At 39.0% G+C, this 16,169-nt stretch overlaps 1 protein-coding gene across 1 annotated transcript; it reads left to right on the forward strand.

The window, feature by feature from the left end:
• The first annotated feature begins 51 nt into the window (after nt 1–51).
• Nucleotides 52–14,535, forward strand: LRIT3 (leucine rich repeat, Ig-like and transmembrane domains 3). The gene is made up of 4 exons (XM_035030141.1): nt 52–171; nt 3,123–3,595; nt 11,576–11,881; nt 13,386–14,535. The coding sequence occupies exons 1-4, from the start codon at nt 53–55 to the stop codon at nt 14,531–14,533; spliced, it is 2,046 nt and encodes a 681-aa protein (XP_034886032.1). The 5' UTR covers nt 52; the 3' UTR covers nt 14,534–14,535.
• The last annotated feature ends 1,634 nt before the right edge of the window (nt 14,536–16,169 follow it).

Genomic DNA, 16,169 nt, shown 5'->3' on the forward strand with positions numbered 1-16,169 from the left:
AAGCTTAGGATTTGGTTTTTACTTTTTGTTCAAATAACCTCTAGAAAGAGTGATGTGTCTCTCAGCATGTCTGTGCATTGTGCTTATTAGCTTTTTGGAGGGAGTGAGCTGTTTATGTCCTTCACAGTGCACCTGCGATTATCATGGCAGAAATGACGGCACGGGATCAAGGTATGCTCCTCTCTTTGCTACTAAGTGTTCTAATGATTCTAAGGAAAAGAACTCCACCTAGACAGCCTTGTTTTGAAAGCAAATTGTTGGCCAGATATCGGAGGAGAGAAGGTTTAATTTACATAGCTTTAACTCCATTGTTTTAATACCGGTTGCCCACTCCATTGTTTTCATTTTGAGCAGCTTAGCTTTTAAAAGCCCCTCAAATTATTTGAGATTCTCAAACACACTCTGTATTACAAAAATATCCATTGCACTCATATTCACAACATGTCCCTTTCAGGAGGTCAAAACCACTGAAATGAGTGTGGCCAGCTTAGCTTGTTTATAGAAAGAAAGCCCAGGAGGGAGGGCAGGTCAGGAGGTACTTGACGTGCCCAGATGATTTGCTTCCCTGGTTTTCCATTTCATTTTGAGGGTTATTCATGCCAACTAGATAGATTTTAAAAAGCAGGAAGGAAGATCACAAGGGTGAAATTAGAGAGGTTCATAATTAAGATTTTTCATTTTAAAGTTTTGGAGTTTACAAAGAAAAGAAGTTTGAAAGATGCGGATCAATTCTGTCTGTTGCAGATACTGGGGGGCCTCACAGAAGTTAGTCAACCTCTGGGTTGCTTTAACATCTACCTGTGAATTGAGAATAATTACATACTTATATATATGTGAGTCCTTTGAGATAGAAGTTAAATGCAAAACAGGACTTTTGTTAGCTAAACATGGTAGAACTTGATTTTTTTTTTTTTTTGGAGAGGATATTTATTTGAGAGGAGAGAGAGCGCGAGAGAGAGCACGGGGTGGGTGGGGGGAGGGCCGGGTGGGGAGAGGGAGAAGCAGGCGCCCCGCTGAGCAGGGAGCCCAATGCGGGACTCAATCCCAGGACCCTGAGATCATGACCGAAGCCCAAGGCAGATGCTTAAGGACTGAGCCACCCAGGTGCCCCTGGAAGAGTGTATTTAATAACAAAATAAGATTATTTTGTGACTTGGCTGAAGTGAACAGTGAGCCTCTTACAGAAAATAATTTGTTTAAAGAATCGCCCAATTTATGTCTTACAACTTTAAACGAGTAAATAATAACACTTAAAACATATTTTTGAGTAATTTGTCTTGTTATTGTATGAACTTTACTTAACCAACTCATGGTATCTTTTTGAGATATTCACTAGGTGGTTTGAGACAAAGAGAACAATGTAACAAAGACCTACTTGGCAAAAGATATGAAGCAGTTAATGACTCAGGGCAGGGTACTTTTGAGAAAAGTCACAGAAATGTTTCTTGGTGATGGCCCCATTATTGATGGATTTTATAAAAACCGTAGTGTATTAGGACTAGCAAGGACTCTAGAAATAATCTAGTTCGACTGCTGTCATTTTATAGACAAACGCAACCGTACAGACATTAAATGACTTGTCCAAGGTCACAGCACTGAACTGATGCAGGGACTAGTTGATAAGACCTTTCAGTTTCCTATGTAGGCTTTCTTCCATCACACTGGAATGCTGACCTAATGAGTAGAAACCAGATCATTCCTGTATAAAGTAGCAATGGAATTTGTAATACAGAATAGAGATGAAGAATAAGAGGTGTTCCCAGAGAATTTCAATGATTCCATAGAGCCATCTCCTAAAGTTACAGAAAGATGACCCTGTCGTCAGTACACCGCAGCTTTATGCTATCTACCTCTCTTCACATTATACGCTGACTTTTGAAATTCACTGATCTAATGTCATGTGTTTTTACTGAACGGCTGTTTCATTGTTACTATGTACAAGTATAATGTATTTGTGCATCTAATGTATTTATACATTATACAATTTAGGCTATGCTTTGCAAAATTTTTATTGTCTGTTTTCAGCAATCCAGTGGGGGTGAGTATATAATGATAAATAGGTCTTTTTTCAGGCTAAAATGAATCTAAATTCTCTGATTCTTCATCCTTTACACCCACACATGGGACAGGCTTGTTTTTCTATGCCTGTTTTACACGTGCCACTAAACAAGATCACGATGTGACTTATTCAAGGTCACTTCAGTTAGTGAGTGGTAAAAGGAATAAACTCGCAGTTTCTGGTTTATTCCTTAGGCTGAGAGCAATGCGCCAGTCACATTATTAAAATAGAGTTCAACTTTAAGCATCTAGTGTGAACACTTCCTTTTTCTTTCTCCTTCCTCCCTCCCTCCCTCCCTTCCTTTTTAAAATTAAATTACCTTCTTAAAGAGGATCAATTTATAACTTCAACAGGGGATTTTTTTTTTTTAAAAATAGGCCATTTCCTAAAGAGGTTAGGAGTGTGTATTTTGGAGTTGGACAGATGTGGGTTTGAAAGGCAGCTGTGTAACCCATTAGCTATGTGACCTTGGGCAGGTACCTTGTGTTGGTGGGCCTCAATTATTTTCTCTGTAAAAATGAGATTGATGATAAAAATAGCAAATAGCCGTTAAGTGCCTCTTATGTGCCAGGAAGGTATAAAACTTTATATCCATTTCAATTAATCATCCTAACAGTGCTATATGGGAAACTGAAGTTGAGGGACTGGTGAAGTGGCTTTTCATGGCCACAGAGAAGTGGCAGAGCTTAGATCTGAACCAAGATCAGCCTGACTCCAGAGCCTGTGCCTTTACCTATTACCCAATATCTACCTTATAGGGCTGTTGATGATCAAATAAGCCAGATGTGGTATGCTACATAGGCCTGACACATAAAGAGCTCCATCTGTATTAGGTTGAACCACCTGAAATTGCTTATATTTGATCATTTTTAACCTACAAAAATGACCATTTCATATGGTTCAATCTAGAAGAAGATGATGATGAATTATGAATAGGCCAGTCAGGCTGAACGAATATTTTGTGAAACCAGTAGGAAATGAAAAAGTGATGCATGTTTCAGGTATTATTTTTTCACATGGGTCTTGGAAAGCAAGTTTCCTTCCATTGGTCTTGTGACACTAGGTCGGTGCTATGCAATGACCTGGATATGAACGAGGTCCCTACGAACTTACCTGTGGACACTGTGAAGCTACGTCTAGAGAAGACTGTCATCCGCAGGATCCCTGCACAGGCCTTCTACTACCTGGTGGAGCTCCAGTACCTCTGGGTGACTTACAATTCCGTGGCCAGTCTTGATGTCAGCAGCTTTTACAACCTAAAGCAGCTGCGTGAGTTGCGCTTGGATGGAAATTCTCTGGCTGCTTTCCCTTGGGCATCTCTGCTGGACATGCCCCATCTGAGGACCCTGGATTTGCACAACAACAGAATAGCCAGTGTGCCAAATGAGGTGGTCAGGTACCTGAAGAACCTTGCCTACTTGGATTTATCAAGCAACAGACTAACCACACTACCACCAGATTTCCTGGAGAGCTGGTCCCACTTACTTACAACATCATCACGAAGCCTGGACCTTACACCACGAAGAATTATTCTTGGTAAGTTCAGAAGCCTCTGGGCTTCTCGGGTCCAGATAATTTGTTTTGCATGCCTTCAGTTGTCCAGTCTTCTCATATGTATTGAATTTGGCTCCTTGCTCTCTACTTGCACTTTTGTTGGGATGGCACTTTCTTTGCTTGACCTAGGTCAGCTGACCTGTTTACCCTGTGTAAGGTGTAATGGCTGTGTGTGTGTGCTGGAGGAGGGAGAGGAGAGCGCCTCATAAACTGAGAGGCTAACGCTGCTGTTAGCGAGCCTGGGGCTGAGTGATAAAATCTACCAACCTGCCCTGATTCTGAGAGCACAGCAGTGCTCCACGCTCTGCCACAGTCAACCTGCTCTGTTCTCTGTTCAGCCCTTCAGCAGGCTCTTCAGGGGTGGAAGAGGGGCACTGGCATCTTTATGAGGTGGCAGCGGATTTATTAGTTAGGGAGAATAGCTTCCAGATTTTCTTAATCTAAAAAGAAATGATGAAGACAATCTTCTAATGGATTAGTGTAGCTGTGATTTGTTTTGTAGACTTTGATCTTGACTTTGTTTAGGTTCTGTGGGTATTTGTCTTTGGTTCTTAAAGTATAAACTCCTTCCACTAAGTCTCTCTCTTCCTTTTTTTGTATCTTCCCGCAGTGCTTTGCATGGCACTCTGCACATGGCAAATGCCCAGTAAATATGGTTGCAGATTGAAATCAATGAGCTGAGACCCTTCTCAGGGGTACCTGTGGGCAGTGAGGCCTCCCATACTTTTGTGTGAGACATAAGCCTAAGGCTCTCATCAATCAATTCGATCTCCTACTAAATTCTTGTTCACCCAATAAGGCTGTGTTGTCAGTTCACTTGTGATGTCCATCAGGGCCACAGAAGAGGTTGTATTTCACAGGATGAAAAGAACTGAGTGTTTGGCCAGTGAAATGACTTTTAAGCCTTTTGGTGTGAGAAGCAACTCGATGCTAAATTTGTGCCAGGAATCCCTACTGACCAATATCACATGCTCAAATATTTGCTGAAGTGAAGTACAAATAAATAAAGATAACTTGAATTTTTTTTTTGATAAAAAGGAAAATGCTGTGACAGCACTTAAATGATTTTAGCATTGCTTTGGTTGAAATGAAAATGCATTTTGGTGCTTATGAGACTAAAAGTATGAGTGATTAGAACCAAATAGAAAGAGGAAAAATCATGTATTTATTCTATACCTATTTTATGTTTGCCTACTGCTTATCTAGTGCTTCAAACGTTTTTATTAGAGAATAAGAGAAGTATTGTAGGGTGAGTGGAAAAACATTAATTTAACGATAGTTGTGGAGTCCTTCGTATTATGTATACCATAATAGGCACCATGTAAACCTATACGATAGTATTTATTTACTCTATTTTAGCCACTAATTTAGTCCTTAGGACTAATAGCTGGAAATTGTCTTAGTGTAAATATTGAGATTCTGTTTCTCTACACATTTTTCTAAGTTTCTTTAGATTTACCAAGAGGAGATATATAGTAGAAAATAAAATCAAATTACCGAATTGCTAATCTGAGATGGGAGTGTCTTATAAAGAAAGACTCCTCTATTTTAGCTTTTTCTGTTATTTTACCTATATCTGAGTCTTCCAATTTCATCATTAAAATATGGTGATGAAAACCAGTACTAGCTTTTCTAGAATTCAGTGTTTAACTGTAGCAATTATATCTTTCCAGGTGCCCTGGAGAATTTACTTTTCTATTATTATAGTGGAATATAGTCTGTTTTATTTGTTAGTGTCTTGTGTTTATTACTGTTAGCAGATGGAAGTTCTGTTTGTAACAACAATAGTAATAGCTAATATTAATGGAGCTCAGGGCCAAACCCAGTTCTTATACTTTATAGATTTAACTTTTTCCGGTCTCATGTTAACCCTGTGGTAAGTACCATTTCATCCCCATTTTATAGAAGAAGAATTGAGATACACGTTAAGCCACGTGTCCAAATGTACCCATCACACAGTGATGCAGCTGGGGTATGAATACAGGTGGTTTGGCTCCACAGCTCTTGCTGTTCCCCATTCCTTTGTCATGCAAGGTATTGTATGTAATAATACCAGAGTTCTCTTCTTCATATATGCATTACTGATCTCTTTAAGTCATGTCTTTATTTAAAAAAAAAATTAGGAAGAGGCTTTTCCATTACTCCTCTTTTCTACATGAGTAAAAATATCAACTTAATAAAATTGTCCTCTAATGTATCATATAAACATAAACTAGTGTCCTGCAAGTAAACATTTAAATGAACTGTGAAACTAGACTGGATTTTTTATTTGCAATATAGGTAAATTTCCATGGCCTCTTCCTCAGGGATACACAAATATTTACACAGGCAGACTCTGTAAGGCCCAATACTCTTTGTCTTGGAAAAAGCATGCAGGAGGAGAGGGCATAAAATGCTTTTTTGGGGGCTTTTTACTGGTACTTGAATTTGCTCAATTGCAAACATGAGTTCTTTTCCTGTTCAGAATAAAGTTTACCTGAAGGGCAGTAGCCACACGAGTATTCCCACAAAATTTTTCTAAAATGGCATTCATTTAATTCAAAAACACTCCTCAATCCCTGTTGATATGCCTGTTCTTTTCGAGGCACAGAGGAGATAAATCCACATAGTTAACTCCTTGCCAGGTGCTCTTTTGGGGACTCCCTGGCAGTATCTCAGCCTTCAGGACAATGCCGTAAATTGGGTCTGATTATTACCTGCTTTGTACAGCTGGTGAAGACGCAGAGTCAAGCTTCAAGTTCAGTCCATCTCCAGAGATATCATTCTTTTGTTTTTAAAGCCTTTTCTAAATTGAGGAGTTGAGGTATAATTTGCACACGTGGATCTTAAGTGTACAGCTTAGTAAATGATGATAAATGAAATACCCCCCGAAACCCACACCCTCATTAAGATATGGAATAATTTCATCACACTGGGAAGTTCCCCTGCTCCTCTTCTCAATCAATGTCCTCCATTTCAAGCAACCACTGTTTTTATTTCATTGCAATAGGTTAATTTTGTCTGCCCTAGAATTTTACATAAATGGAATCATGTAAGATGGCCCTTGTGCCTGGCTTCTTTCATTTAGCATTATTGTTTTTGAGGTTCATCCACGTCACTGCATGTATGGGTAGTTCCTTCTGCTGAATCATTTTCAGTTTTATGAATATATGAATTGTTCATCCTTTCTCCTGTTTTTGGACACATGGGCTGTTACCAGTCTTTAGCTGTTATGAATTAAGCTGCTATTAACGTTCTTGTGCAAAGCTTTTTGTAGCACATATTTTCATTTCTCTTGGATAAATTCCTAGTCTTCAAATTGCTAGGTCACAGGATGGCCATATATCTTTTTAAGAAACTGCCCATTTTCCAAAGATGTTGAACCATTGTACACTCCCACAAGTACTATACAACAGTCTACTTGCTCCGTATCCTTACCAACACTTGAGGTTGTCAGATTTTTCTCATTTCAGCCTTTCCTGGGGGTGATGGGTCAGGGAGTGATTTGACATTGTGATTTTAATTTGCATTTCCCTGAAGACTAATGGTGTTGACCATGCTTTCATTGGCTTATTGGTCATTGCTATATTCCTTTATGCCAATATATAACTAAAAAAAAATTTTTTTTATTATTAAATACAAGCCTTTTGTTAGTTACATGTGTTATTGATATTTTCTCCAAATCTGTGATTTATTCATTTTCTTCATGGTGTCTTTGGAAAGAAAGTTTTAAATTTTATTTTTAATCTTTTTTTTTTTTTTTTTTTAATTTGACAGAGAGAGACACAGTGAGAGAGGGAACACAAGCAGGGGGAGTGGGAGAGGGAGAAGCAGGCCCCCCGCTGAACAGGGAGCCCGATGCAGGACTCAATATCAGGACCCTGGGATCATGACCTGAGCTGAAGGCAGACACTTAACGACTGAGCCACCCAGGTGCCCTGAAAGTTTTAAATTTTAATGATATCTGATTTATCAGTTCTTTCTTTTATAGTTAGTGCTTTGTGTGTCTCATCTAAGAAGTATTTGCCTGCCTACAAGTCACAGAGATTCTATTTTCCTTATAGTTTTAACTTATATATTCAATTTCTGGCTTTAATATTCTTAACTTTTATGCTTATGACTGTGGTCCATCTCAAAACAGTTTTTGAGTATAGTGTGAGGTAGGGGTTGAGGTTTTTTCCATGCAGATGTCCAGTTGTTCCCCCACCATTTGTCGAAAAGACCTTACTTTCCCCTGATTTGTTAAATGCCACTGCCACCACAAAACTGACTAAGGCATGGTTTTTGCTTTCAAGAGCTTATAGTCTGCAGAATTACTTTTGAACAGAAATTTATTGCTGACTTTTCACCAAAAAATAGCACATTTAATTCAACTACTGTGATGCATGGAAAACATTATCCTTTTAGAAAAGGAATAAAGCAAAGTTGATTTGCCCCTCTCCAAGAATAGTTAGATGAGCTAAATTTTAGTGCAAATTACTGTGATTGTGGTTGGTATGTTGCCTTGAAGGAATGCAGTACAAATAACAGTTTAACTTCAGGGAGTTTTTGTACCTCTGTCCCCAAAAGGAAAACAAAACAAAACAAAACACTTAATGAATGGGTTCAACACTCAGGTCACTATTATTATTCGGGTTTTAAAAGTTGTGCCTTTGACCTTGATATTTCAAAGCTAGAATAAATATATTTGAGGATTTAAAAATATTTTCCTGTTTTATATAACTTTAAGACAGAGCCAGTTGGATTAATTTTTATTTTTATTATTTATTTTATTTATTATTTTATATATTTTTTCCCAAAGATTTTATTTTATTTGACTTTTTAATTTTATTTTATTTGACAGAGAGAGACACAGTGAGAGAGGGAACACAAGCAGGGGGAGTGGGAGAGGGAGAAGCAGGCTTCCCACGGAGCAGGGAGCCCGAGGTGGGGCTCAATCCCAGGACCCCGGGATCATGACCTGAGCCGAAGGCAGACGCTTAACAACTGAGCCACCCAGGTGCCCTGGATTAATTTTTAAAAGAATTTTGTTGGGGCACCTGGGTGGCTCAGTCAGTTAAGTGTCCGACTCTTGATTTCAGCTCAGGTCATGATATCAGGGTTGTAAGATGGAGCCCCCGCATTGGGCTCCATGCTCGCAGAGAGTCTGCTTGAGATTCTCTCTCTCCCTCTCCCTTGGCCCCTCTCCCTGCTCATGTGCGCACGCGTGCTCTCTTTCTCTCTCAAATAAGTAAATAAATCTTTAAAAAATTTTTATTTCACCATTAACACATGTTTATGATAGTTTCAAAGCATGAATAAAACTATTAATGTTACAGTTCTTGGATCTTTCCCTATGTAGACATTTGTGCTCCAGACATCACGGCTTTGACATGTGTTTATAGATAATAGCACTTAGAGCTGCCACCCATGGCTCTAGATGTTTTTAGGTGACGAAATGAGTTATGGTGGAAGGAATATTAGATTAGGAGGCTGAAACATCTGGGACTTAGTCAGGATTCTAAGCTACTTACAGAATCAAGGCAATAATCTCTTTGTGCTTTAGTGTCCTCTCTGATGTGAAACTCAAAAGAATCATACTAACTTCCTGAGGTCAGGTAAGACAGATAGAGCTTGAGAATGAAAGCTTTAAAATCAGGATACCAAGGTTCAAATCCTGACTATATCCAGTTGTATGACCACAGGCAGATCCCTTAACCTCTCTGAGTGTTGGCTTTCTCCTCTTTAAAATGAGGATGGTACTAATGTTATCTACCTCAGCTATTGTCAGGATTGAGGTAGACAAATCCTTTAGCATGCTTAGCACTGTTGGAAGATAATTTTCCAAGGCCTCTCATATTTCTGCAAGTCTTGTGAGCCAGAGGCCGTCACTGACTGTCTTTTGTCCTCAACTATCTTTTTAAGGATGTTTGTGTACAGAACTGCTTTGGAAGGTAAAGGTATGTCTCCCTCCAGAGAAAGGGTAGGCATGTTTACTGCCCAGTATGATGAAGATAATGTCTTCCTCCAGAGCTGTAAACTATCCTCCATCTCTGACCAACTGAGAGGTGTTGGCCATCTAAAGTAGGATAAAACTCAGACCCTTTTACAATTCCTGACAGAGTACAGTATTTGCCACACAGGAAGCAATCAATAACTGTCAACTTGTTTTGTTATTATTTTATAAAGCAAAAATCTAGCATAGCAACTGTTTTGAGAGCATAACATTTACCCACATAGTAATTATTACATGACAGAATGAATTTGATGTTTGCTGGCAAGTTGGATATTAGAGACTGGTCATAGATTCATAGGACTAAATGTAAGAGGAAGAAGTTCAAGGTAATTCACCCATAAATGAAATTTCTAAGATAGAAGATAAAAAAAAAAAACAGTGAGTTTTTACCAATACTGGAAGAAAAATATGAACCAATCATCATGAAGTGCTATTATGATAAAAATAGACATAAATATAAACAAAAATAGATGTAAAAAGAATTTACGAATGAACGTTTAAATCTTCCAACATGGTCAGCATTTTAAAAAATTGCAGTTCTGTCTTTTCTCCTTATTAATCAATGTATAATCTACTCTACTGGTAAAAAGCCACAACCACAAACCTTTTTGAGATAAAGCCCCTGCAGCCTTGGGCTTTATGTGAGGCTGCTGTGGGACATCATCACCCTTAACATCCTTAGAGACTTTTGTCTGCCAAGGGCTCTGAAGCACCCTCTGAGATCTTTCTGGGGTCTTAGCAAATAATTTTATAGTTTCACCCTCCCTGGATCTGATTTTTGCTCAGAAGGCCTTTCTTAGTTTGAGAACTTTGGAGAGGCCAGGAGTAAGAAGTAGGTTGTTTTTTTTTTTTTACTTTTTTTTACTGTGTTCAGTTTTATTATTGAACCCAGCAAGTTTCGGCTCCTTTCTCTTTAACGGTTCTTCCTTACCTGCTGTCTGTCCTTTCCCATTTTACCGTGAGCAGCAAGAAGATGCCAGGTAGCACTCTCAGCACTTGGTGTGGAAATATCCTTAGCGAGAACATTCGTTTCATTGAGTGCACTTCATACTTTCCATGTTAACCACAGGTGACAGTGTTTCTCAACTTTCTGCTACTCCATCAAAGGTCTCCTTTCCTCTAGTTTCCAATAGTTACATTTTCCTCACTTTCCTTGAAGGCTCTCACTGACGGTCCCCTTGAAGGCCAACGCACTTCTGCTAACAGTCCGAACGCTGAGGGAGGCAGTCCTCCAATTGGAGGCTGTCAGCTAACTGTATTCCTTGCTGCTGATTCTCCGATGAAGGGGCTTTGAGCAGTGCACCTTCTCGGCCACCACGCATGACATTCATGCCAAACTCTGTTCCAGCCTCTGCCCGTTTCCAGTCTTACCTCCTGACATTGCGTGCTTCTCACTCTATACTTCTGCTACACAGAACTTGTACTACCTTCACAGGTCTTCAAATCACACAAAACCATGACATAGTGTGGGCTGAATTAGGTGCCTCTCTACACCCTCCAATATCTACAATAATATTAGTACTTTCCTAGCACCCTAGAACTATCTCTAGCCCTGTATTTCTAGTGTTCTGTGGTACTTGGATTAAAACCTTGGCTTGGATGCTGATTAAGCTATATGGCCCTGCTCAAATCATTTGATTTCTCTGTACCTCAGCTTCTTCATTTTTAAAATGGGAGTGGTAATCCTCTTCCTCATCTTTTGGGATTAAATGAGACAATACAGATAAGTGCTTAGAACAGAGCCTTGTCCAGAGTAAATGCTCAGTAAATGTTGGCTATGATCACTAATGACCTGACCTGACAGGCTCTGTTCATTCAGGTAGCCAAACTGCAGGGCAAGACTGACAGGGAGGTGATTCCATTTCATCTCTCAAAGCACTTCTGCTTTTTAGGGAGACAGTGCAGACCCCTGCTTGCCCAAGAGGTTGTGATGTAAGCGAAAGTCAACAGAATAACCTTTATCAATCTTTTCCTCCCTTCTGGTTTAGGTCTACAGGACAACCCTTGGTTCTGTGACTGTCACATTTCCAAAATGATCGAGCTGTCAAAAGTTGCGGACCCTGCTGTAGTGCTTCTCGATCCACTGATGGTCTGTAGTGAGCCTGAGCGCCTGACAGGGATTTTGTTTCAGCGGGCTGAGCTGGAGCAGTGTGTGAAGCCGTCTGTTATGACCTCGGCCACCCAGATCACGTCTGCTCTGGGCAGTAATGTTCTGCTGCGGTGTGACGCTTCTGGCTACCCTACCCCACAGCTCACCTGGACCAGATCCGACAGCTCGCCAGTTAATTATACAGGTATTTTCTTTTTTCCTGTCTTTAAAGATTTTATTTATTTATCTGAGAGACAGGCAGAGCACGGGCACGGGGAGGGGCAGAGGGAGAGGCAGACTCCCCGCAGAGCAGGGAGCCCGATGCAGGCTAGATCCCAGGACCCTGAGATCATGGTGTGAGCTGAAGGGAGACGCTTAACCGACTGAGCCACCCAGGTGCCCCCAAAATTGGCTAGTTAATTCTAATAAAATATGCCAAGATTGTTGGGTGAAAGGAATTTGAAAGGTTCGTTTTATTGGTTAATATTTTCCTCAGTATATCTAACTACATAGATGAAATTAGACAATCTGATTTTTTTTTAGATAGAAAACAACATGATCCAGTGGCTGGATGATTGTGAGTAAGGCCCTTTGTCTTGCTGCATCATCTTGGATATGGCTCACTTTAAAATGTGTAACTATTACAGTTTTCTTAGAAAAGATTTTCATACAGGTTTCTCAGTTTTGAATGATCATTTAAATAATAAATTACATGCAAACCTTATCATGAAGCAAAAAGTATAATTTTTAGAAATATTGGTTACATAGACTTTTTAGATCCTACTATGACCAACTCAATGTTTTGGCCTTAGTTTCAATAGTGATATTCTGATGAATTAAAGTGATACGTATTTTAAAAACTCCTTAAAATTAAATGTAAATCAAAGTAAAAATTATGAAACCTGATGGAATAAGAAATAGTTAAGCCCTAATATTCTTATAAGTAGATAGTAAATGGCCCACAGCTTATGGTATTAAGTTAAATTTTGGGATACTAAGATACCACTTAGTACATTATTATTCTACAGAAAGCTTCAGAAATCAAGACAGAATGGTAATATGTTAGGTTTTAGTGTTTAGGAAAGTAAAATTCCAATTTTGCAAAAACTATATATTATTCTACAAATAAAAGAATCCATGTTTTACTAATTTATCTAGATTAAATATAAAATGAAAGACTGAGAATACTAATTATGACTTCTCTATGTCAGAAAATGATCTGCTATGCCATCTGGCTGTGTAGATAGATAGCATTTTATTACAATGAAAAAATATTTGGGGAAATATTTAAGATCTTGTAAAAACCATTTTATGGGACCACAGTGAGTTAAAATTGGAGGGCATCCTTGAGATCACTTTGTCTTATCCCCTTATTTTAAAAGTACAGAAACAGGCCTAAAGATGCTAACTGACTTGTCTGAAATTACAGGTTACTGTGAACAAACGTTTACTAAAACCAAGTCTCCCAATTCATACCCTTGTGTCTTTTTAAAATACCATTCTCCATACAGACCTCATGGTACTTGACATGTCCTAGACTTTCATGTAGACAATTTACAGAACTATTACCTTCTATCAGAGACTGGTGACAGTGTGCCATTTCCCTCTTGGTTTATATGAAAGGGATGCATGTAAAACCAGATCGGTTAGCATGTTGCTTGAGTTTCTTTTTTTCCCTTCACAGAGTATATATATATTTTTTCTTACAGTAATTCAGGAATCTCCAGGGGAAGGAGTCAGATGGTCCATAATAAGCTTGACAGGCATTTCTTACAAGGATGCTGGGGATTACAAATGTAAGGCCAAAAATTTGGCTGGAATGTCAGAAGCTGTGGTTACTCTGACAGTGGTTGGTGTTGTCACGACCACCATATCATCAGATACCTCTGAAAGAACTGGAGATCACCCTGAGGAAGAAGTCCAGCCAGGAGCTAGAGCTACATCCATACCTGGTTCATTGTCATCTCCCTGGCCTTCTTCCTCCCCTGCTTCTTCCATTTTTCTTTCTACTTCTACTTCATTTCCTCCCTCCACTGCTTTCTTCTCCTCATCTCCTTTCCTCTCCTCCATCGTTTCTTCAGCCACAACTCTAAGCACTAGAATTTCAACAAGCCCCACCATGGCCAGCCAGCAGTCACTCCAGCTCCACCCAGATGGGGAAAGAAATTTAAAGGTGGAGATGGGTGGAAGTAAGCTTCCCTCAGCCAGTGCAAGTAAAAAAGAAGAGTTGGCATCAGTGGATCAAGCGACGCCAATGGAAAAGAATGCCACGATAGAAAATCTCAGGGTAGTCGGTGAGACTGAAGAGAGTGTGACTTTGATGTGGAACACCATCAACACCACACATAAGTCTGAGATGACAGTATGGTACTCCAAGTATGGTGAGAAGGACCTGCTGCTGCTGAATTCAGACTCCAGCAAGAGCCAAGTAACCATAGATGGCTTGGAGCCTGGTAGACAATACACAGCATGTGTCTGTCCGAAAGGAGTGCCTCCCCAGAAAGACCAATGTATTACCTTTTCTACTGACAGAGTTAAAGAAGAAGGTGATTCTCGAGTGTCTTTTCTTGTCGTGGTGAGCGGTGCTGCCTGTGTTGTTGTCTTGCCATTGATTTTTTTCCTGTTGTACAAAGTTTGTAAACTGCAGTGTAGGTCAGAATCCTTCTGGGAAGATGATCTGGCAAAAGAAACTTATATCCAATTTGAGACCCTGTCCCCCAGGTCTCAAAGTGTAGGGGAACTTTGGACGCGAAGGCATAGAGATGATTCAGAAAAACTGCTGCTTTGTTCTAGGTCAAGTGTGGAATCTCAGGTGACTTTTAAAAGTGAAGGTTCGAGGCCAGAGTATTATTGCTAAGGTTTTACAGCTTAGGTACATGTGAACTCCACAAAATTTCTTCCACGCAATTAAGGATCTGAGGATGTAGTTGACCCTCTGATTGGATGACTTTTGTTCAGACTTTCACATCCTCTATGAAAATCACAAATGGAGTGCTTTTAATTCTGCTTTAAAAAAATTACCTTGTGAGGGGCACCTGGTTGGCTCAGTCAGTAGAGCCTGCAACTCTTGACCTCGGAGTTGTAAGTTCGAGCCCCATGTTGGGTGGAGAGATTACTTAAAAGCTACCATGCGACTTCTGAACCGAAAAAACAAACAGTCTTGATTTTTGTTGTGCGGAAGATGTCCATAGAAATAATTTTTGGGGTAGTGCTTAATAAGTTAATAGTATGTTTTAGGGTAATGTTTTAGTTCTTAAAAATAAATTGATGTGAGAATTGTTGTAAAAAAGTGAAGTCTGAATTTTAAAAAGATAGTTTTTCTGGGAAGTGAAGAAAGATTAGTATAACCAGCTAAGCCTTGATGTTCATCATGTTTGAAGTGCTTTATGGTATTTGCTGTGGGTATTTATTGCCGTTGCCTAGTGGGCGAAAGTGAGAAAGTACAGAATTTTGCATTCACTAAGGTTAAGTCCAACCCAATGGAGAGGGAGGGCTCTAACTCTTGGTACCATTATGCATTACAAGACTGTAGAGTTGTATTAATATTGTAAGAAAAAATCTTCCTTTATCCTTAGAAATATAGGTATTAACAAAAAGAAGTTTAAAAAGAGGATCATGAAAATAGTAAGGCCAATTCTAAAAATATTAACCATTGCATCCTAATACATTTGCTAATAGACTGTATGGATCTTTAAAAAAAAATAAGTGCTCATTTTGAAACAATCTAATATTGTGATATTTACTCTTCTCTTCCTCTCCTTTTCTCCTTCTCTCCCTCCCTCCCTCCCCCTTCCTTCCTTCATTTCTTTTTTTCCCTTCTGCTTTGTCAGAAGATATTCAGGTAGCCAAAGGACCACAGCTAAGCTGTTTGTCTTTTGCCATGTTATATTTTGATTTCCTGGCTACAGGGAAGAACTTTGAAAGTTTTTTTTAGATCTGAAAAGGATGTTTTAGGATTCTGAAGAGCAGTTTCAATCAATTAACTTGGTCAAATTTTCTAGGTAAAAAACATAAGGGAAATTGAACTGGAGTTGGGCACACAGATAGGAAAGGGGCTTTGTACATAAAATTTAGGTTTTTTTTTTTTTTTAAAAGTTTATCACCACCTTTACTAAAGATTATATTCTCTTTACACTGGAGACATTGGAGTACAGAATGTATTTATTAAGGTGTGTCAGGAGTCTTGAAATATTCTGAGAAGCAAGTTCTAAGAAAATCCTATATTTTGCATAAGCAATAGATTGGCTTTAATGTAACATACTGTGGATATTATAATACAAGGAGCTGGACAATGAAAAATTGTTCATTCCAAATGGTTCTTAATTAAAAAGGAAAAAGAATTCCAGTTTAGACATACTCTGTATATTAGGAGGAGACCAGCATGGATGGAAGGCCTGTCCAAAATGCCCAAATGTATAATTTCTTTTTTTTTTTTAAAGATTTATTTATTTATTTGAGAGAATGAGAATGAGAGAGAGAGAGAGTACATGAGA

Source organism: Mirounga leonina, unplaced genomic scaffold (assembly GCF_011800145.1).
Source record: "Mirounga leonina isolate KUSES-001 unplaced genomic scaffold, KU_Mleo_1.0 Mir_357, whole genome shotgun sequence".
NCBI classification, from domain to species: Eukaryota; Metazoa; Chordata; class Mammalia; order Carnivora; family Phocidae; genus Mirounga; species Mirounga leonina.